Source organism: Eptatretus burgeri, chromosome 4 (assembly GCF_056783735.1).
Source record: "Eptatretus burgeri isolate ZD-2024b chromosome 4, Ebu_testis_v1, whole genome shotgun sequence".
Lineage (NCBI taxonomy): Eukaryota > Metazoa > Chordata > Myxini > Myxiniformes > Myxinidae > Eptatretus > Eptatretus burgeri.
The window spans coordinates 37,765,576-37,788,359 of NC_140964.1; the positions used below are offsets into that span (position 1 = coordinate 37,765,576).

The 22,784-nt window shown below is 47.8% G+C and overlaps 1 protein-coding gene across 16 annotated transcripts in view; it reads left to right on the forward strand.

The window, feature by feature from the left end:
* Positions 1-22,784, forward strand: part of LOC147027828 (actin-related protein 2) — a 115,389-nt gene that overhangs the window by 63,078 nt on the left and 29,527 nt on the right. For 8 of the 16 annotated variants that reach the window (XM_085877468.1, XM_085877471.1, XM_085877470.1 and 5 more), the window contains one exon: positions 131-145. The exons of the other annotated variants lie outside the window; for them this stretch is intronic. In XM_085877468.1, coding sequence (XP_085733594.1) covers positions 143-145 — 3 coding nt within the window. In that variant the 5' untranslated portion in view covers positions 131-142. The remainder of the gene's footprint in view (positions 1-130; positions 146-22,784) is intronic. 16 annotated transcript variants of the gene reach the window in all.

Here is a 22,784-nt window from a genome sequence, read left to right on the forward strand (position 1 = left end):
TCTTTAAACCTCTTTTTGGCATTCTTATTTCCCTTCCTGATGTTTCAACCTTCTGAAATGCTGACTCTAGGCTATTTTACCTCTTTATATTTTGTCTTCTTCTTCTTCTTTCCCTCCCATTTCCAAGTAGAATAGCAGCAAAATGGTAAGTGGTATGGCTTGTGTTTCAATTGCTTTTACTTTGTTTAATATTTTCTTTCTCTTTGGATACATTTATTTTTGCAGTTCCCATTGTGTACCGTTGTCATAATATATGCTTGCTTGCCCTTTCCAAATATTTATAAAGGTGGATGAGATAATACATAATCCTAACTTCATGTGGAATGGCATTTGCATTATCAACTTTCATGTGCATATTGGTTGTGGTGCTTTTGTTGTTGCTGCTTCTACTGTGATGTGGTGCAGCTCTTTAAAAAAATATATTATTTATTTTTTGTGTATCTAGAGTGAAGGCTCGTAGAAGAGCTACTACACTGAATAGATCAGGATACAACATAACACGGCGGAGGATGCCCGGTTGGCAGAAAGAGAGGGGGCAAATGCTAACAGTAGTGTCAGGGGAGAAGACACATGGAGACAGACAAACTGATGTGTGGGTAAAGTTGAGGGGTCAGTGAGAACACAAGGGGTGAACAAGATCGATACAGAAGCAAACTCTGAGGAAGGAAAGAGGTGCAGTTCATGGGGTCAAATATCATGGCTTTGGATGGGGGATGATCTGAGATGGTGATGAACAGTTAGTTTGAACACCTGGAGGGAAGAATGAGAGTGTGGAAGTTTGTTTTCCACAGGTAGGGGAAAAAAAAGAGGAATAAATAGGTGGAGGTGAGCAGCGATTCAGGATTTTGCGAGTTTCACGAGAATGGATTTGATGGTATAAACCTGTGGGGTGGGGGTCGGGGGAGGGGGACAAAGTACAGAGAGTGCAAGATCAGAAAAGGAGGCGGTATAAGACCGAGAGATCACAGACAGAGACAGTGATTTCAGTTTCTCAGGGTTAAAAGCTATATTCCAAGTTCTGTTTTGTTTTTAGGGCTTCAAGCCAAATGGCTGAAGCCCTATTGAATTCGTTAGTATTATTATTATTAGGGCTTCAAGCATGGCTGAAGCTCTATTGAAATCGTTAGTATTGTTGCGGTCTTCGCGCCCGCCGGCGTGCGAACGGCCACGTAACTCGAATCGCGGCACGTCGCCCACCGGACGGACAATCCAGTCGTGACCCTCTCGGACTAACGCCGGGAACCAGTCACGGGTGGACCTTTCGGTCTCACCGCGATCGAGCCAATCAGCCCCCGCGTGGGATAGGGTTGCTCGCCAAATTCGAACTACCTAAGTACCCACGCGGAGGGTAGACCGGGCGATCGCACCTCGCCGCAGGTCGACTTCGGACACGGGCCACTTAAGCGACCCGTTCCGTACTATCAGAATAACCGAGCGGTGTTATCGTCGACCTCGACGGTTCGATTAATTATCGGGCGTACTCAGCCCACTACCAACCCTTTACGTGAAGCAAGATGGGGGTTCAATGGAGGAAAAAGACGAAGCGAAGCGGGAGAACAGTTCAACAATAAAGCACATTTATTCTCGGCACACGGGAAGCACACAAATACAATTCCACCAAATGCACCCAAAAAAAATAAAACACAATTGCATTTACACAAAAGCAAACATAAAAGTGAAAACACAGTGCAGAGCTAATACCGACTACCGAGCACACGGCAACACTTATACAATTCTACTTCACGGACGGCGCCGACAACACATACCCAAAACCAAAGGAAAGTAATAACCTCAAGAATGAGGTAGGCCTGGGGCCGAGACCTGGTCGGGCCTACCCGTCTGGTGAGGAGACGCGGAGCGGCGAAGGCCCGCAACCCGCGGGCCTCGTGGACAGTGCCTGGCAGGGGGTGGGAACGGGGCCCCCTTGGTCGCACTATCTCAGCGCGGGGGGAAACAGGAGGGGGGTTGCTGATGCTCGGGGTATAGAGGATCTTTATTATGTGCGACGAGCGTCTCCACCTCGGCCAGGTCGCGCTGCCGGCCTCCCTCGGGCGCGCAGCTCCTTGCACGACGCGAGCACCCTTCGTCCGACTCGCCGCCTCTCCACAGCTCGTCCCCTCCGTTCCGACTCTCCTTCGCCTCGTTCCGACCTTTACGACTCCCTTCTTCCTCGTTCCGACTTCTTACTACCCGTTCCGACTCCTTCCTTCCTCGTTCCGACTTCTTACTACTCCTTTTACTGACGAACACCGTCCTTTTATCCCCCCGTAACTTCGCCTTTGACCCCCTCCCTTTGACCTTTCAACTCGCTCCCCATTGGCCCGACAAAAAGTGGGCGTGAAGGCTTTTTGATCCACAAATTTGCATATATCGATCGCCCTGGGGGCGGGGGCAGTCGCCCTCGCTCACCGATTGGACGGCAAAAAGTGGGCGTGTGTCGTTTTGGATCCGTTTTTGAAGCAGAAAATCCGTGATTTTGTACACGCTGTTCAACGTGCGCCCTACACGAGTCCAGCATCGGTGCCCATGAGTGGCGCGAGACGACGGCGATGCGATGGTGGCGAGTTGTGACGGTAAAGGTCGTGGCGGTTGTGGTGAAGCGGTGGTTGTGGTCGGTGGTTGATGTTGTGGTTGTGATGGTGGCGATTGGTCCAAAATAAAGATAGTAAAAGAAAAACGGCTATCCTGAAGAGTCGCAGCACGTATAAATGACATGTATTCCCACTAGACAACGGGTTTGGGCCTAACTACACATGCACTTACCGAGATACCTCACCTAAGGGACCTGAATGGTGGTTTGCGAATCTGGTAACCACAACACTACCCCCTTCCCTTTTTACAGACTCGTCCCGAGTCGTCAAATTTTCGTGTGCCATCATGTGTAGTTTTCCTCTAGTACATTTTACCTACGGATCCCTGAGTGCGACATTCATGGTATTCGTGTCCCCAAAATAAATAACCTGAGTGCTGCGTAACTATCTAAACAAACTCACTCACACGGACGACTTAAATAAAATTGCCGGCGCTAAGACATACATGCCGGGGGCGCACTCATATTTACAGTACATCTTAACCTTAACTTACAAATTTTACACTAAACCATGGCCCAGGATCATTGAACTCTGCAAAAGAAAAGCAGTTCGCAGGGAGCCAGGCTGCCCACATGCAGTCTCTGACTCAAACAATGCAGGTGACAGGGAACGTGGCTGGCTGCTCACACGCAGTCCAAGGCCTTCCCTTTTGAACTGAACTCAGTGAACCACAACGGTGCATGGGCCGCACAAACGTAGTCTCCGTGCCAGCTCAAGTGGCACACGCAATGAGCACAACGAATGGATGCATGAACACAAACACGGTGCACGGGCCGCCACTGCAGGCCCGTGTTGTAGCTGCCAACAGGGCAGTTCTTGCAGCTTGCAAACTGTTGCTTTTACGATCCTGGCGCACATGGAAATGAACAGGGGGGGGCAAAGCAAAAATTGAACGGGGCTGGTGAACGTGGGCAGTGGGCATGGCATGGCAAAGGTGAGCAGGCAAACACAGCCCGCAGAAGAAGGCTGCTGCAGGCAAACACAGCCGGCAGATGAACTGGCCGGCACAGACCTTGACGCAAAACACGGCCAGCAGATGAACTGGCCGGCACAGGCCTTGCAGAAAAACAGCCAGCAGATGAAGCTGGCCAGCTTTTGCCGTCAGTGGAAGTTGGTGGAGGGAGTGCGGTGGTGCTGGCCACTTGGAAGGCGGGCTCGGACCTACCTACCTGTCTCCCTCCCACCTATCGCCTTTGCCTGTCACTGTACATACCCACTCCCTTAATTTGTCAAACCCCAATTTAGCCCCAACTTATTTTTTTATTCATTTTTACTTTTATTTTCCCACTATAAATCGTCCCCTAACCCCCTTTATCGTCCTTGTTCGGCTAACCTATCCTGTCACCTAGCCTACTCCCAACCCCTACGTTCCCTTCCCGGAGGGGAACAAGGGAGAGCTAACGTCCTGTGTCGAGGCCCAACGAAGCCTCAGAATGGCCTCCCCAGAGTTCGGCGATCTAACCAAAGTGGGTCCAGCGGCCCACAACGACAGCGAGGGGATGGATGGTGCGGAGGGGTACATCTCCTAATCTACCCTAACCATTAACTCTTAAACTACCCGGGGCTTTCAACAAGCGCCTCTCGCTTAAACTATTGGTTCTATAAACCCAGATTCCCGTCGCCTGTGTTGGTGTCCTTACAATTTCGGGCCTCGCCCCAATTTTCTCTCCGTGCCCTCACACGGTCTCCTGGCTGGGACACGTGGCTCACTTTGGCAGGCACGACCCTCTGCCGATTCTCCCGCTATGGCACCCCGGGCACTACACTGCCTCCGAGCCTACCAGCTCCCTAACACCGGGGAGTGCCCCCCATGGCACCTCCCCTGAAACGCACACGTGGCAGGCCGGCCTCCCGGGCCCCTTTCCGAGGGTCACCCGTGCCCACTGCACTGCCCACGCGGCTAATGGCGCCCGGGCCCCCGCACCAAGCAGGCGCACCCGTGCCCACTACTCTATCCCGGCCCCCATGGGCCCATGGCCTACCGCGGCCGACTAGCCTGGTGCCCGGGGTACCCACTCAGCGATACTCACCTTTCGCAGCCACGCTCCCAAGCCCGTCAACAGGGCTCCTGCACCCCTCCAAATGGGTCTCGAGCCTACTTTCCCACCAACAGCAAAACGACCTCCATTTTTCAATTTGACTAACACCCCAACTCACTCTACACTGACCCCGGGGTCCCTTGGGCGGGAGTCACTCCTCCCCCCAATCACTCATCGCACCATGCATTCCCCATTCACTCCACACACACAGACCCGCTGGCCTCACTCACTCACCATGTACTCACCTCACAACTCACCAACTCTTCAACACACACACCACTGAACTCTACCATCCTTCTAACTACATCCCCTAACTAACTCGTGCTCCCACGTCGTCCCTTAAACTACAGCACGTTCCTTTTAACACTACGTAGCTAAGCTACGTCCCCTCTACACATTCATAAGTCTGTCTCTGTCTCCTAACTCAAAAATTCATTTTATTTCCCCACCTAAATCTGGCTACAATCCCTCTAACTAATCCATTCCACGGACTCCATGAGGACTTACCCCTGCCCCATGGAGTCGGTCTAGCTAAGCTAACCCTTCCCCCTAACTAGTTTCCATCCTGTGCCCAGGTAAGGGGGTCTTTCACCCCTTGCCCAGGAATCCTTTGCACCCGAAAGTGAGGCTTGTTTTTCCCTTTTTTTTTTTTTTTCATGCCCAGCACCTGCGCGGCAACTCAGAGCTCGCGCACTTTGCACCTGCCCGTGACGTCATGCAGCTGCACGTGTTCCTCGTCCCTCCTTGGACGGGACCATCCGGCAGAGATTCCCCTCCTGCCGGATTCCAACCACACGTGCAGCCATGACGTCACCGTGCGCAAAAAAAAAAACAAGCCCCACGTCTCGAGGGGTTTCCCACGCGAACACATGTGCTTTGCCCGTTGGAGCTTCACACACACGATCGCGTGGAGAACCCGTCCGGTCCAAATCCATTTACCTGCCTAAACTTTGTCCGTCCGCGGGATCGGCAAATCCACCGCGTGCGTTTCCGGACCGGGACTTCACTCTCGCAAGCGAGCACGTGGTGGTCTCGTGCGTTGCACAGCACGAACCGCGTGCTCACTGCTGGGTGAACCCGGCACGGTCCTCGAAACAACTACAGCCGCTACCCGGCTTTCGCTTCTCCCATGTCGCCGTCTCCGTCGCCATTCCACACAAGCATACCTGCGTGTCACGACGCACACAGTCCACACCATTAAACTCACACCGGGAGACGCGGCTGCGTGCTCCCGCATGCCAACCGACATCTCCCTCTCATACCGCTCTCTCACACACACGGTCTCCCTGGCACACAGCGACCTTGCACACGGCCGTTCACTCACGCGTGCCTCACTACTCACACAAACCATACTACTCACACGTGGTGCTCCATTCACTCGCGCGGGGGCACTCACCCGCGGTGCCTCACCCACACACGCGAGGGCACTCAACCGCTGTGCCTCATCCACACACGGCGTGCTGGGAAGCACGCACTCTGGCACCATCGCCACCACACCACTCACACGTGGTGCCTCACTCATACTGGCCGTTTCACTCACACACACAGGGACAACCATACTGGGGATTCGTGTCCCCACAAGGGTCTCCGGGGCCTCTATACCCCCCAAGCTCTCCGTGCACCTGTCCACAGCACTCGTCCCCTCAACCTCGCAAAACACGACCGAACTCACCTGGTCGTGACTCGCCTCAAGGGGGCATACTCCCTCCCCTCGTTCCTGGAGGAGGCCATCCAGGTGCTCGCACCGGGTCCCAACACGCTCCGCGAGCTCAACCCCATTGTCCTCCACTACCTCCGTGTGTGCGTGCGCGTCACTTACCCCGTCTTCATCGTGTAGTCTTCCCTCTATCGTTCCCATCTCCCGTGTCTCTGCCAACTCTTCACCCTTTACCTCCCTTGTCTCAACTATTATTTCTGTTGTCGTCACCTCGTGTCTCGTCTCACACGTTTTGGTCTCCCCATTTAATTTTTCCCTTTTGGTCACCGTCGATTCCTCTGTCACGACCCTCGCCCAACACGCCCCCCGAATTATTTTTTTACCCGCCTCCACCGCGGGCATGTTAGCCGTTGCACCCCCTTCCAGCTCGTTTGCTCCCACACGTGGAGTCGCCATTCCCAGCTCCCCGGTCACGGCCCTCATGCCCGCCTGCAGGCATCGGCCCATGTTCTGCGTCTCACCCCGGAGCTTTTTCGTTTCTTCCTTCATGTGCTTGTTCATGCCTTTCATTTCGTTTATAATTTCATTTGCGTTTGTATCCATCTTTTCGATTATTTGTTGTGCATTCGCATCCATCTTTTCGTTCATGCCTTTCATTTCGTTTTTCATTTCATTTGTGTTTGCATCCATTTTTTCGATCATTTTCGCATTCATCTTTTCGTTCATTGCCGCCAGCATGGCGCATAGCTGGGCCATGTTGGATGCACTCAGCTGAACCGTTTTAGCAAGGGTTTTGGTGGAGAGGGGGGGGAAGGTGTCATACACCGCGGCCGCACCCACCTCGGGCCCTGGGTTCAGTTGGGCGAGTCCGTGTTCCTGCACAATCAACATTTCCTGCTCGGGGATTCCATCCTGGGCCATGGACTCTACATTATTACACATATACATTTCTAATACCCCCGGCTCCCGCTCGCCTTGAGACGCCATCTTGCTTCTCGTGAAGGGTTAATTTGCTCGCTCGTAATTTGGAGGGAATCGGGGGTCGCTTCTCTCACCCCTGGACCGATTCCCGTGAATTTCGCTGGAGACAGGAGAGCCTGTTGTCCCGCTCTCCAATACCAGTGCCGCGAGGAGGGCGATGAATTTGTATCGCACGACCTGACACCAGTGTTACGGTTTTCGCGCCCGCCGGCGTGCGAACGGCCACGTAACTCGAATCGCGGCACGTCGCCCACCGGACGGACAATCCAGTCGTGACCCTCTCGGACTAACGCCGGGAACCAGTCACGGGTGGACCTTTCGGTCTCACCGCGATCGAGCCAATCAGCCCCCGCGTGGGATAGGGTTGCTCGCCAAATTCGAACTACCTAAGTACCCACGCGGAGGGTAGACCGGGCGATCGCACCTCGCCGCAGGTCGACTTCGGACACGGGCCACTTAAGCGACCCGTTCCGTACTATCAGAATAACCGAGCGGTGTTATCGTCGACCTCGACGGTTCGATTAATTATCGGGCGTACTCAGCCCACTACCAACCCTTTACGTGAAGCAAGATGGGGGTTCAATGGGGAAAAGACGAAGCGAAGCGGGAGAACAGTTCAACAATAAAGCACATTTATTCTCGGCACACGGGAAGCACACAAATACAATTCCACCAAATGCACACAAAAAAAAAGAAAACACAATTCCATTTACATAAAAAGCAAACATAAAAGTGAAAACACAGTGCAGAGCTAATACCGACTACCGAGCACACGGCAACACTTATACAATTCTACTTCACGGACGGCGCCGACAACACATACCCAAAACCAAGGGAAAGAAATACCCTCAAGAATGAGGTAGGCCTGGGGCCGAGACCTGGTCGGGCCTACCCGTCTGGTGATGAGACGCGGAGCGGCGATGGCCCCGCAACCCGCGGGCCTCGTGGACAGTGCCTGGCAGGGGGGTGGGAACGGGGCCCCCTTGGTCGCACTATCTCAGCGCGGGGGGAAACAGGAGGGGGGTTGCTGATGCTCGGGGTATAGAGGATCTTTATTATGTGCGACGAGCGTCTCCACCTCGGCCAGGTCGCGCTGCCGGCCTCCCTCGGGCGCGCAGCTCCTTGCACGACGCGAGCACCCTTCGTCCGACTCGCCGCCTCTCCACAGCTCGTCCCCTCCGTTCCGACTCTCCTTCGCCTCGTTCCGACCTTTACGACTCCCTTCTTCCTCGTTCCGACTTCTTACTCCCCGTTCCGACTCCTTCCTTCCTCGTTCCTACTTCTTACTACTCCCTTTTACTGACGAACACCGTCCTTTTATCCCCCCGTAACTTCGCCTTTGACCCCCTCCCTTTGACCTTTCAACTCGCTCCCCATTGGCCCGACAAAAAGTGGGCGTGAAGGCTTTTTGATCCACAAATTTGCATATATCGATCGCCCTGGGGGCGGGGGCCACCCGCCCCTCGCTCACCGATTGGACGGCAAAAAGTGGGCGTGTGTCGTTTTGGATCCGTTTTTGAAGCAGAAAATCCGTGATTTTGTACACGCTGTTCAACGTGCGCCCTACACGAGTCCAGCATCGGTGCCCATGAGTGGCGCGAGACGACGGCGATGCGATGGTGGCGAGTTGTGACGGTAAAGGTCGTGGCGGTTGTGGTGAAGCGGTGGTTGTGGTCGGTGGTTGATGTTGTGGTTGTGATGGTGGCGATTGGTCCAAAATAAAGATAGTAAAAGAAAAACGGCTATCCTGAAGAGTCGCAGCACGTATAAATGACATGTATTCCCACTAGACAACGGGTTTGGGCCTAACTACACATGCACTTACCGAGATACCTCACCTAAGGGACCTGAATGGTGGTTTGCGAATCTGGTAACCACAACAGTATTATTAAAGGCGTTTTTATGTTCTACTGACCGATTTTGTGGCGGATCTGGAGGGAAAACTGTCGGATGAAATTGAACGAAACTTAACAGGATAATTACTCACCACCTGAAGTTTATACTATGAAACATTTGATGACGTAGGTCACGTGGTATGGCGGCCATATTGGATTTTATCAAAAACCTAAAAACATCTTCTTCTCCAGAACGGATAACACGACAGCGTCAAACTTTTGCACACATTTGCATTGTTCCATGGTAATGTTAATTTGTTTATTTGGTCGAAATCTTTACATAATTCATATGATTTAAAATGATGCCGATTCGCCTCATTAAATATGTAAATGAGAGTTGAAAAAATTTAATGACAAATTTCGATAGCACATAAACAGGGGACTCCCAATATATTTATACTATGTCTGTATTTGACCCCAGTGAGCCCCCAGTGCCCCCCAAAGTTGAAAATGACCCATTTTTAAAATGTCATAAAATGAAAACAACGCTTGGATTAAATTCAATGACACTTATCCATTTAATAACTCTCCACCTGAAGTTTATACTTTGAAAATTTTGATGACGTAGGTCACGTGGTCTGGCGGCCATATTGGATTTTCTCCAAAACCTAAAAACATTTTCTTCTCCAGAAGGGATAACCCAACAGCCTCAAGCTTTTGCACACATGTCCGATATTCCATGCGAATGTTAAGTTGTTAATTTGGTCAAAATCATTATTTAATTAATTTGATTTTAAATGATGCCGATTCGCCTCATTAAATATGCAAATGAGAGTTGAAAAAATTTAATGATAGATTTAGATAGGACATAAATAGGGGACTCCAAATATGTTTATAGCATGTCTGGACTTGACCCCAGTGAGGCCCCAGAGCCCCCCAAAGTTGAAAATCACCCATTTTTGAAATGTCATTAAATGAAAACAATGCTTTGATGAAATTCAATGACACTTATCCATTTAATAACTCTCCACATGAAGTTTATACTTTGAAAATTTTGATGACGTAGGTCACGTGGTATGGCGGCCATATTGGATTTTCTCCAAAACCTAAAAACATCTTCTTTTCCAGAAGGGATAACCCAACAGCCTCAAGCTTTTGCACACATATCCGATATTCCATGGGAATGTTAAGTTGTTAATTTCGTCGAAATCGTTGCATAATTTATATGATTAAAATGATGCCAATTCGCCTCATTAAATATGCCAAATATGCAAATGAGAGTTGAAAAAATTTAATGACAGATTCTGATAGGCCTTGAAGAGCGGATTCCAAATATGTTTACACTATGTCTGTATTTTACCCCAGTGAGCCCCCAGCGCCCCCCAAAGTTGAAAATCACCCATTTTTTGAAATGTCATAAAATGAAAACAACACTTGGATGAAATTCAATGAAACTTAAACACGTAATAACTCTCCACCTGAAGTTTATACTTTGAAAATTTTGTTGACATAGGTCACGTGGTATGGCGGCCATATTGGATTTTCTCTAAAACCTAAAAACATCTTCTTCTCCAGAACACCTAACCCAACAGCCTCAAGCTTTTGCACACATTTGCGATGTTCCATGTGAATATTAAGTTGTTAATTTGATCAAAATCGTCACTAAATTTATTTAATTAAAATTATGCCGATTCGCCTCATTAAATATGCAAAATAAGCAAATGAGAGTTGAAAAAATCGAATGACGGATTTAGATAGGCCTTAAAGAGCGGATTCCAAATATGTTTACATTATGTCTGTATTTTACCCCAGTGAGGCCCCAGAGTCCCCCAAAGTTTAAAATCACCCATTTTTGAAATGTCGTTAAATGAAAATAATGGTTGGATGAAATTCAATGACACTTATCCATTTAATAACTCTCCACCTGAAGTTTATACTTTGAAAATTTTGATGACGTAGGTCACGTGATATGGTGGCCATATTGGATTTTCTCCAAAACCTAAAAACATCTTCTCCAGAAAGGATAACCCGACAGCCTCAATCTTTTGCACACATTTCGGACGTTCCATGGGAATGTTAAGTTGTTAATTTGGTCGAACTCGTTACATAATTTATTTGATTAAAATTATGCCGATTCGCCTCATTAAATATGCCAAATATGCAAATGAGAGTTGAAAAAAATTAATGACAGATTCTGATAGGCCTTGAAAAGGGGACTCCAAATATGTTTACACTATGTCTGTATTTTACCCCAGTGAGGCCCCAGAGCTCCCCAAAGTTTAAAATCACCCATTTTTGACATGTCGTAAAAGAAAACTAAAGAGGGGTAGACATGTAGTGACCACACATTCTGGAAGATATTTTAACGTTCTACAAGTTCGCCATTTACATTAATATGCAAATGTGGAGTTATTGGACGTTTTTGGGGACTTGAAAATTTGTCCAGCCTCTTTGTCCAATGTGAAGTTTCTTTCTTTATCATGTATTGCTATGGGCTTTTCAATCCTTCATTGATATAACATGAGTGACCCCGTAGCTGGACCCCATTGCAGACTTGAACTAACTTTCTAACTCGGAAAACCCATATCATGTGACAGGGTGATAGTGTTCAAATTTGTTAAAATGGAGGCATGCCTTGAAGCCTGAGATTACTGGTTTACCAGTTTTAATTGTTTTTGTTTTTTCTTCCATACAATGTCGAGGTTCATATGAGAGCTAACACACAGAACGTACAACGGGAGCAGGACACAAAAGGGGTGGGAGAGGGATGCACAAAATAGTGAGGAACAGAGACATTAGGAGATGTGAGAAATGGGGTGGGATGCACAGGGTAAACAAGATGGACACGACAGGGACTTTCAGGTCCTTGCACTACAGGGACTTTCAGGAAGGAAAGCAGGGAATTTGAAGCAGGTGGGTTTGGGTGTATTAACGGGGGGGGGGGGGGGAGTCGAAAAGATCGTGATTTTGGATGGGGGAAGCAGTTTTGCAGTTTTGAAGGTGAGCAGCAATTTTGAAGACCTGGAGGGAAGAGTGGGATTGAAGAGAGTGTGAGAGTTTGTTCCAAAGGTTGGGGAAAAAAGAGGAATGAAAGGGTGAAGGTGAGCAGTGATTCAGGATTTTGGGAGTTTCACTATAAGGGGGTTGCTGGTGGATGGATCTTGAGGGCCCTGCGGAAATATGTAGGGGTGGGGGGGCGCATATCTCAGACAGGGCGGGGGGGGGTGGTGAGGCCGGAGAGAAGACGGTAGAAGACAAAGAGAGTGTGGTAAGAGAGTGAGAGACCCAAGGACTCGGCCTTATTGTGGGAGATAACAATGATCCTAAATGCCTTGGTTTCCACAGCACGAAGCCGGGAAAGGTGATAGGCAGGAGCACCAGCCCAGAGGAGATAGCAGTACACCATCAGGCTGTGGATGAAAGCTTTGTACATGGTCAGGAGCTCAGGTGTGCCAAGGAAGGACTTTGCACGATGGAGGATGCCCAGTCGGCGACCAGATTTGGAGGCCAGCTAGCAAATGTGGCTTTCCCAGGAAATATCGTGGCAGACAGTGAGACCCAGAAAGCTTGAATGAAAGGGTTTATTTAAGAGGATTGTTGAGAAAGTAGATTTGGGGGTTGGGGTGGGGGGGGGGGTCCAGACGTTCCTTTCGGAGAGACATGGTGAGAGAGAGATTTGTCAGGATTGAAAGGCATGTTCTAAGTGTTGGATCAGACTGATTTTATCCAGAGTTGCAGAGTGAAGAGGCTGCTGCTTGCCGATTTAAGGTCTTACAGATTGTACGGCAGAGGGTAGAGTCATCAGCAAAGAGATAAAGAGGATTTTCTAGAGGGTCGCAGAGATCATTGAGGAAAACCAGAAAAAGAACAGGGCCCAGAACACTGCTTTGAGGAACTCCAGCCAGGACAGGAAGAGGGGATGAGAGAACTCTATTAAGGATCACACGATGTCTGTGAACCATGAGTGGAGATGGCCTTGAATACCATAGGAAGAGTTTGGTGAGCAGGGCAGGGTGCCAGGCCGTATCAAAAGCATGCAATATGTCGAGGGAGTTTGCTCTGATTTCATGTCTGGCATTGAGGAGCTCCATCCATTGTTGTGATATCAGAAGCAGCATGTCCAGGGTAGAGTGACCGAGTCTGAATCCAAATTGATGATTGGAAATCAAGCCATGAGTAAAGAGGAAGGATTTAACGTTTGAAGCGATGAAGGTAAGAAGGCCGATTGGTCTGTTTTTGCACCTTTTTATGCAGGGTGGTAATGTTTGCTGATTTCCAAGCAGATGGCAGATGGCCTTGAGCAAATGAGATGGTGAATAGAACAGAGAGAGGGTCAGCGAGAGCAGCAGAACATGTTTTTAGGATACGTGGGCAGATGCTGTCTGGACCGGTTCCAGAATCTGAGTCGAGGTTTGACAGCGAGCTCTCCATCTTGTTAGGAGAAAAAGATAGAGTCCAGGAACAGATTGGTGCGACTGGGTAAGGTGGGTACAGAAAGCGACGGGTTTGGACACAACATTCAGAAGGAAACATGGAGTTTAGGCATTCAACATTTTCACGTGCAGTGTCAGCTTTGTGGCCATTTGAGGTAATGGTGTGGATGGAGGGGGAAGATACACCAAAAACAGACTTAACTAGACCCCACTAGGATTTGGAGGAGGGAGACAGGTTTGAGAGTTCAGACTTGCGATTCGATAGATGTTGTTTCATGGCTCTCCTGAGGGTGGACACACACTTGTTCTGAGCTTTGTGGCAGGAACTGAGATTGCCTTCAGTTGGATTTGCCTTCCATGAGGCGAAGGCAAGTTGTTTCAGGACAGCTGTCTCGCCACAAGCTTCAGTGCACCATAGATGGGAGGTAGGGGATGGATACCATAGGCATTGGTCAAAATCAGATCCACAAGAGATGGAGTACCATTGGTTGAGATCCGGGTCGGGAAGTTGACATTGTGTCAGTCCCAATTAGTCGCAGAAGTCTTTTACTGAAGTGCCATGGCAGGTGAGGGAGGTACCTACACCCAGCCAACTGGCATGATAACTGAAGTTACCACATATGAGAAAGAGAGAGTTGGGATCTGAGGATAGAAGTTGGTCCATGTTTTCGGTGAGCGAGGTGTAAATGAGTCATCGTTGTTTGGTGGATAGTACAGCACGCATATAAACATGAGGTGGGAGTGGTGTGTTTGAACAGTTTGTGATTTTTGGCAAGGTCTGAAGAGAGGGAAGAGGCTGCTGCCTGTCTGTTTGAAGGATGAGGGATGTCATGGTAGAGTGTGGAGTCTTCAGCAAATGAATGAAGGGGATTTTCCAGAGTTAGAGAGATCATTTATGCAGATCAGGAATGGCACAGTGCCTAGAACACTGCCTTGGGGGCACTCCAGCCTTGCCAGGGAGAGATGACTAAAGGATTCTGTTGAGACCCACACATTGGCTACGAGAGTGGAGAAAGTCAGTAATCCATGTGTGAAGTTGATCTTGGATGCCATAGGCAGACAGTGTGGAGAGCAAGGCAGGATGCCAGATTATCGAAAACTCGAGATGCACTACATGGCCAAAAGTATGCAGATACGCCTTCTATTTAGTGGATTCGGCTATTTCAGCCAAACCCATTGCTCACAGATGTGTAAAATCAAGCACACAGCCGAGCAATCTCCAGAGACAAATATTGACAGTAGAATGGGCCATGATGAAGAGCTCAATGACTATCAACATGGTACCGTCATAGCATGCCACCTTTCCAACAAGTCTGTTCATAAAATTTCTCCCTTGCTAGAGCTGCCCCGGTCAACTTTAAGTGCTGTTATTGTGAAGTGGAAATGCCTCAGAGCAACAACAGCTCAGCCGCGAAGTGGTAGGCCACACAAGCTCTCAGAATGGGACCGCCGAGTGCTGAAGCACGTAGTGCGGAAAAATCGTCTGTTGGTTGTAACACTCACAACTGAGTTCCAAACTGATTCTGGAAGCAACGTCAGCACAATCACTGTTTGTCGAGAGCTTCATGGAATGGGTTTCCTTGGCTGAGCAGCCGCACACAAGCCTAAGAACACCATGCGCAATGCCAAGCATCGGCTGGAGTGGTGTAAAGCTCACTGCCATTGGACTCTGGAGCAGTGGAAACGCGTTCTCTGAAGTGATGAATCGCACTTCATCTGGCAGTCCGACAGACGAAATGCTACCTGCCCGGATGCATAGTGCCAACTGCAAAGTTTGGTGGAGGAGGAATAATGGTCTTGGGCTATTCGTTCCCTTAGTTCCAGTGAAGGGAAATCTTAACGCTACAGCATACAATGACATTTTAAAGAATTATGTGCTTCCAACTTTGTGGCAACAGTTTGGGGAAGGCCCTTTCCTGTTTCAGCATGACCACGCCCCCGTGCACAAAGCGAGGTCAATACAGAAATGGTTTGTCGAGATTGGTGTGGAAGAACTTGACCCGCACACAGCCCTGACCTCAACTCCATCGAGCACCTTTGGGATGAATTGGAATGCTGACTGCGAGTCAGACCTAATTGCCCAACATCACTTCCCAACCTCACGAATGCTCTTGTGGTTGAATGGAAGCAAATCTCTGCAGCAATGTTCCAACATCGAGTGGAAAGCCTTCCCAGAAGAGTGGAGGCTATTATAGCAGCAAAGAGGGGGACCAACTCCATATTAATGCCCATGATTTTGGAAGAAGATGTTGCACGAGTAGGTGTTCACATACTTTTGGCCATGTCGTGTATGTCTGGAGAAACGGTTCTGATCTCTTGTCTGACATTGAGGACACCTCTATATTCTTGAGTGAGTAGAAGTGAAGCATGCCCAAGGTAGAGTGACCTGGTCTGTATCTGAATTGGTGATCTGAGATTAGGCTATTTGAGAAAAGCAATGATTTTATATCATCTGCGATGATGGATTCCATCGCATTGTTGATGATTGGAAGCAAGCTCATTGGTCTGTAGTTAAGGGGATGCACCTTTTTGATGTAATGCAGTGATGTTGGGAGCAGAGTCCAGAGACAGAATTATCAAGACACCATCAGGTTTTCAAAGAAAGTGAGAAGTTTGAAAGTTTATTCTCAAGGTTGGTCAGATGTCTTCTGGCTCTGCTGAGTAGACACACACACTTGTTGGCTTTGTGGAATGATCTGAGGTTGCCTTCAGTCTGAGTTGCCTTCCAGGAGGAAAATGCAAGTTGTTTCAAGGCAATTGCCTCACCACAGGATTCGGTGTACTTTGGGTGGGAAGATGGGTATGACAACTGAAGATGAGATGGGATTAATCTCTGCATCGGGGAGAGCATGTTTCTGTGGAAGAATTACCAGGCTGAGGTAATATCGGGGGTGGAAGATATAGATCAGTCCTGAAGTGTGATCGCTGCTTGCAGTTCCTGCCAGTTTGCCTGAGTGGACTGCCAGACTTGCTGGCACTGAGGCTGTTCTCTGAGAATGGCTGGAAAGATGTTGACCTTCACAAGCACACGATCAGATGAACCAATTCGAATAGAGGAAGAGCATGAGATGTTTGTGGGGAAGTTGGTCATTACCAAATCCAGAAGGAAAGATTTGCCTTTGACAGAAATCTGGGAGGGTCAATCACATAAATCCTTTGCAGAAGTGCTATGGCTGGTGAGAGAGGTACCAACACTCAGCCAATTTTCATGGTGACAATTGAAATCACCACATATGAGGAAGAGAGAGAGATGGGACGAGTGCTTAAAAGTTGGTGCTTGTTGTCTAAAAGACTGATGTATATGGAGTCGTCACTGAGGAGAACGGTACAGCACAGACAAACATGAGGTCGAAGCCAGAGGTACTTCTGCGGTTTGGGAGGTGTATACAGAGTGAAGAATAGTGGTATTGATGTAAAGTGTGACTTTGCTGCCAGGACGGGGTTCAGTTCAATGGCGTCGCGGCCATCTTGTGGGAGGAAGGATTCTGTTAAACAGATGGTCTGGTTTATCAGCAGCAGCCTCGACTGAGAGATGTCAGGTTGGAGTGGAAGTCTCAGACATTTGAAGTCCACACAATTCGGAGCCAGGGAGGAGGAGCTGCTGATAGGGTGCAGGAATGTGGAAAGAAGAGGGGATTTCGATCTTTAAGAAGCTGGGAAGGTGTGGTGATGGTTACATCATGATGATGATTAAGGTGATGAGGGAGAGGGTGTGGGGCTGGGAGAGTGCAGTGCAGGGCATGGGCGAAGCGAGAAGGGGGTGCAGAGGGGGCGTAAAGACAGTTGGAGGGGTGAGGGAGAAACCGTGAGGGTGAGGGGTGGAGGGAAGCTGAGAGGGGCAGGATGACGATGATGAAGCGGAGAAGGGGTGGGACGAGGGGGTTGGGGGAGTAGGGTACTGACATGGAGGGGTTTGACACCATGAATTAATGTGCAGGGGAATTTATTGTCATGGGCACACAACCTCTGCAAAATGGATGTCTCAGGATTCCCAAACTGGATAGACGGTGACAGACTTCATGGATGGAGTGGTTAAAAAAAGTTTTTGGTTGAAGGAATGGGGGAAAATGGGGCTGTTAGATACAGGAGGCAGTTTGATGAATTGCTGAGGATGAAAGAAGTTTTGGGAAATATCCCTTATGAAAAAGAAAAGGAAGATATATGGAAGAAGAAGAAAAATGGATGGGTTGCTCCTGATGGAGTCGGAAGGGAGAGTGAGGCATTTTAAATCAATTTTTTAATGTTATTGAGAGCTTTTAAAGGATGAAATGTTTTATTGAATTTAGAAGACATAGGGAACTGGAAGACATTTTGTTCCACCTTATTTCGATCCAAAACGTGGAACAAAATGAATTTAATGGTCTGCAAAAACAAATATGGTTAATGGTTGAATTATTTTTCCCTCCCACTGTAGTGTTGCCAAATTGAACTTTCAAGAGAGCATCTTAAAACTTTGTGACACTTCAGTTGCTGTTTCTGTGTTTGATGGAACTTTGTTTATATAGAAAAGAAAACTAGTCTTCATGAAGGCTCGTGGAATTGTGCATCTGCGGACAGTGAGAACAATGGATGGAATTAACATAACTTTGATCGGAGTATGCTAACTGCCTTGGGAAGTCAGCAGAAATATGATTTATCAAAGCGTCAACCCTTCGTTGGAGCAAAAAAGCGGGATTAACGTCCAAAATGTTTGCTCTGACGAAGGGTTAACGCCCAAAATGTCAGCTTCTTGCTTCCCAAGGAGGTTCGTGTCCTTTGATCAACTTTCTATTGATTCCATCCATTGGTTTATTGAGCCCATAGATAGAGACGTTTATCAACAAGCTTTGCACTTGCATAAATGTAGAGCATGAACCAAAATACCTCATATCATACACTGAATTTGGGTAAAAATTAAATGGCAGATAAGACATGTTTGTATACATTTACATAAATAAAACACTGACAGACTTTTACCAAACAGCAGAATATATATATATATATATATATATATATATATATATATATATATATATATATATATATATATATATATATATTACTAAAACTCTCATCTTGTATGTATGTTTGTTCCCGAAATACAGCCAAAAAGGTACACGATAGCACAAAAATTTTACAGCCACCTTACTCAACATTCTCCTGCGGTGTGCAGTATCAAGTTTCGTTCAAATCGGGCAACGAAAAAATAATTTAAAAATCAATTCCCGAATCGGTCAAGTACTCTTCGGGAGAATTTGATCAATGCAAACAACCTCAGTGGTCTAGTTCGCTGGAGCTATCTTTTTTTTTTTTTTCTTGAAATGATTTATTTTAAAATCTCAAAAATTTAGTATAGACAAAGAGTCATTTATTTTTAAGCATAAAATAAACTGCCATTTTGATCTAATACTGTTGTGGGCCGGGTATCGGCTGCGAGCACGACCGGTAGATGGAGCTGCGGAGTCGACTCGACCGAACACCCGGAATCTAGATCGTACCTTTCAGAAAACTCCGACAGGTACAGGTCCCTTACCGGACCGTGAATCGTCAATAATTACACCACGTGGTACAGGGTTATTTGCCAATCTTCAAAATACCTAGAGCTCCACGTGGCGAGTTACCGAGTATTCACGCCCTCGTACGAGTCGAGCCGTTAGCGTGCCCGAGCCGTGCACAACCCGAGCGGACGGTTGCCAAAGTTCTGTCGGTCCAAATGTACATTGACCGCAGCAACAGCCTTTATAATTCACCAACACGTGCCATGCTAAGCCAATGGAAGAAACACAGCAACGAACTGATATATTTAACAAATGTGTTTGTTTATAAGGGGGGAGCACGCAAGAAGCAGAGTTGGCACGACTAATGAGATGCAAGTATGTACAAGGCACTTAACAGTTGCTACTTAAAGACGAGCCCACACACAGACACACACACACAGAAACGGACCTTAATGGTCTTTATTGAAGGCCTCTAGCTCGAGGACAGGTGAGCTAGAGACCAGAGCCTGCGCTTGGACCTGTCCACCTCGTGTGGTCTTCGACGATCCGGCTTGATGGGATTCGAACCTGCAACACGACGCCGCTCCAAGCACCGGGCACCGTGCTCTCCAACCGGCTACGCACCAACCGACCAAGGCCAAGGATCAGAGGCGACGATGATCCAGCTCGGCGGGACTCAAACCCGCAACACGATGATGACCACCACGACCCCAAGACGACAACCAACCAACCAACCAACCAACCTGGCGTTCCTTTATATCTTCTTCTTCCCTGGGGTCAGACAATCGCCCTCTGAGGCAGCCTCCCCTCTCATTGGCCAGCGTGTCGTGAGAACATCGCCTTCTGAGGCAGCCTCCACTCTCATTGGCCGGTGTGTCGTGAGAACATCACCTTCTGAGGCGGCCTCCACTCTCATTGGCCGGCTTGTCGTGAGAACATCGCCTTCTGAGGCGGCCTCCACTCTCATTGGCCGGCTTGTCGTGAGAACATCGCCTTCTGAGGTGGCCTCCACTCTCATTGGCCGGCTTGTCGTGAGAAGACCGAACTCTGTGGCCTGATTTGACAAGGGGCACGCCCCTGCCTTCCTGGGCGGAGTCTCGATCTGAGTTGATGGAAATATCCGCCCACATACGTGGTCGAACGCACGTAGGCAATAGCGTCGGTGTGAGGCGAGGTGAAGGTGAGGGTGATGCAAACGAATCTCCGCAGCGCACACACCTCGTTCCCGTTAGACACAGGTCGGGGGCCCTAACTATAAACACACACTTACCAATATAACTGTTCTATAGGGACCCTGGCTGTTGTGTGCGATGGGTTCCAGATTCGTAACAATACTTCTGTGTTAATTAATAAATAAAATTGTGTTAAGAAGATTAGGCACAATAATTCTTCGACTTTCTTTTCTCCGTTTTTTTTTCTTCACATTGACGTGCAATATCAAGTTTCGTTCAAATCGGGCAACAAAAAAAATTATTTAAAAAATCAATTCCCGATTCAGTCAAGTACTCTTTGGGATTATTTTATCAATGCAAACAATCTCAGCGGTATCGTTTGCTGGAGCTATCTTTTTTTTCTTCTGTTTTTGAAATGATTTTATCAACCGCTGTCACCGGTCGTCTTGTTTATATATACTAGTGCGGGCCCATAGGTGCGTCCCGTAGGTGCGTGCCAGTATGTGCAGCTTCGTTCCTTCGCTCTCATAAACGACGACTGCATTGGGGCATTTTTTTCAATTAGATCGGACCAACTGTATCATCAATGGCCATAACTTGGGAAACACCTGGGAAACATACTCAGGTCCCCAGCGTCAATTGTGACGTCATAGCAAACGAAGAAGAAGAAGAATTGTGACGCCTCCTCTCTCTTGCCCCCCCTCTCTGCCCCTAGTCTCGCCCCTCCTCTCTCCCCCTCTCTCTCTCCCCCTCTCTCTCTCCCCCTCTCTCTCTCGCCCCCACTCTCACCCCCCTCTCTCGCCCCCTCCTCTCTCCCCCTCCTCTCTCTGTAAATGTATTCACAAATGTCTACCAAGCACAACAATTAATTCAAACCTTGGGAAAAAACAGCTTTCAAACCCTTGGGAAACAGCTGTTTCCCTTGGGAAAATTCAAACCTTGGGATTAATTAATAATTCAAACCTTTGAAAAAAAACAGCTTTCAAACCTTGGGAAACACTTGGGAAACAGCTGAAACGGATGAAGAACGATATCAAACCTTGAAAAGGCACATACTCAGGTCCCCAGCGTCGATTGTGACGTCATACCAAACGAAGAAGAAGAAGAATTGTGACATCAATCGTGCAAAACAAAACATTAATTGTGAAGTCATAGCACCGTGTCCTGTCATTGGTTGACAGACGTTATTGGTCATCATTGGTTGACAGACGTTATTGGTCATCATTGGTTGACAGACGTTATTGGTCATTATTGGTTGACAGACGTTATTGGTCATCATTGGTTGACAGACGTTATTGGTCATTATTGGTTGACAGACAATATATAGGTCGTTATTGGTTGACAGACATTGGTCAGTGTACCACGTTATTCTTTTTATTGCTGCCAATGATTTTGGTATTATTATTATTATAATTATTATTAATATGCTGTTATCATTATTCTGAGATATCTTTGGGAAAAATGGCATGATAAGGTGGAACGACACTTCAGCTGCGATTTATACACCTTTCCAACACTGAGAAAAAGCAACAAAATGGCCGTAACTTGGGAACTGCTCATCCGATTAATATCAAACCTTGAAAAGGCACATCCACCGGTCCCCGGCAATATTCCTGGCAAGTTTCAATCAGATCGGACTGGCGGTTGTTGAGAAAAGGCGGTCACACACACACACACACACACACACACACACACACACACACACACACACACACACACACACACACACACACACACACACACACACACACACACACACACACACACACACACATTGCTGGAATTATATATACTAGTACGTGCCCGTAAAAATAAAATAAATTAATTAATATTCAAACCGCGAGCAAGAAACGACAACCACACAGGCCGTTTCTTCGCTCTCGCATGCCCGTACCTGCGTTGCCCGGAAGTTCGCATATCACAGTTACGATTATTCGCAATTTAGTTATAATGGCCAATTATTCAATTTGCGCCAACGTATTTTGCCTTTTTGCAATGTCGTCACAAGGAAAAACAAAGAGAAGAGAAGAGAGGAAAAAAAAATTTACTTCCTGGTTCGGAGCATACCAGCTCACTCTGATGTTACCAAAATGTATGCACCGTCTAATATGAAAATGATCATAACTTGGGGCATAGTATTTATCTATAAATGCGCATAAGAAATTGAGAAATTATTAGAATACGCGAAGTCATCACTCTCCAGAAGCCCGTACGTTGTCACCCATAATGGGGAACGCGGCTGAGCTTCCCTTCCCCCATTGGCCACGCCCACGCCCACGCAACAACGTGTCTCGTCATTGGTTTGGTAAATAAATGGCCATAACTTGGGAACCACTTGTCCGATTCATATCAAACCTTGAAAAGGCACATCCTCAGGTCCCCAGCAATATACCTGGCAAGTTTCAATCAGATCAGACCAGTGGTTGTCGAGAGACAGCGGTCACGCACACACGTACACACATGCACACTGTTGGAATTATGTATGTGTATATATATATATATATATATATATATATATATATATATATATATATATATATATATATATATATATATATATATATCTACAGTATATTGGTTGACGAAAAAAACAAGTGAC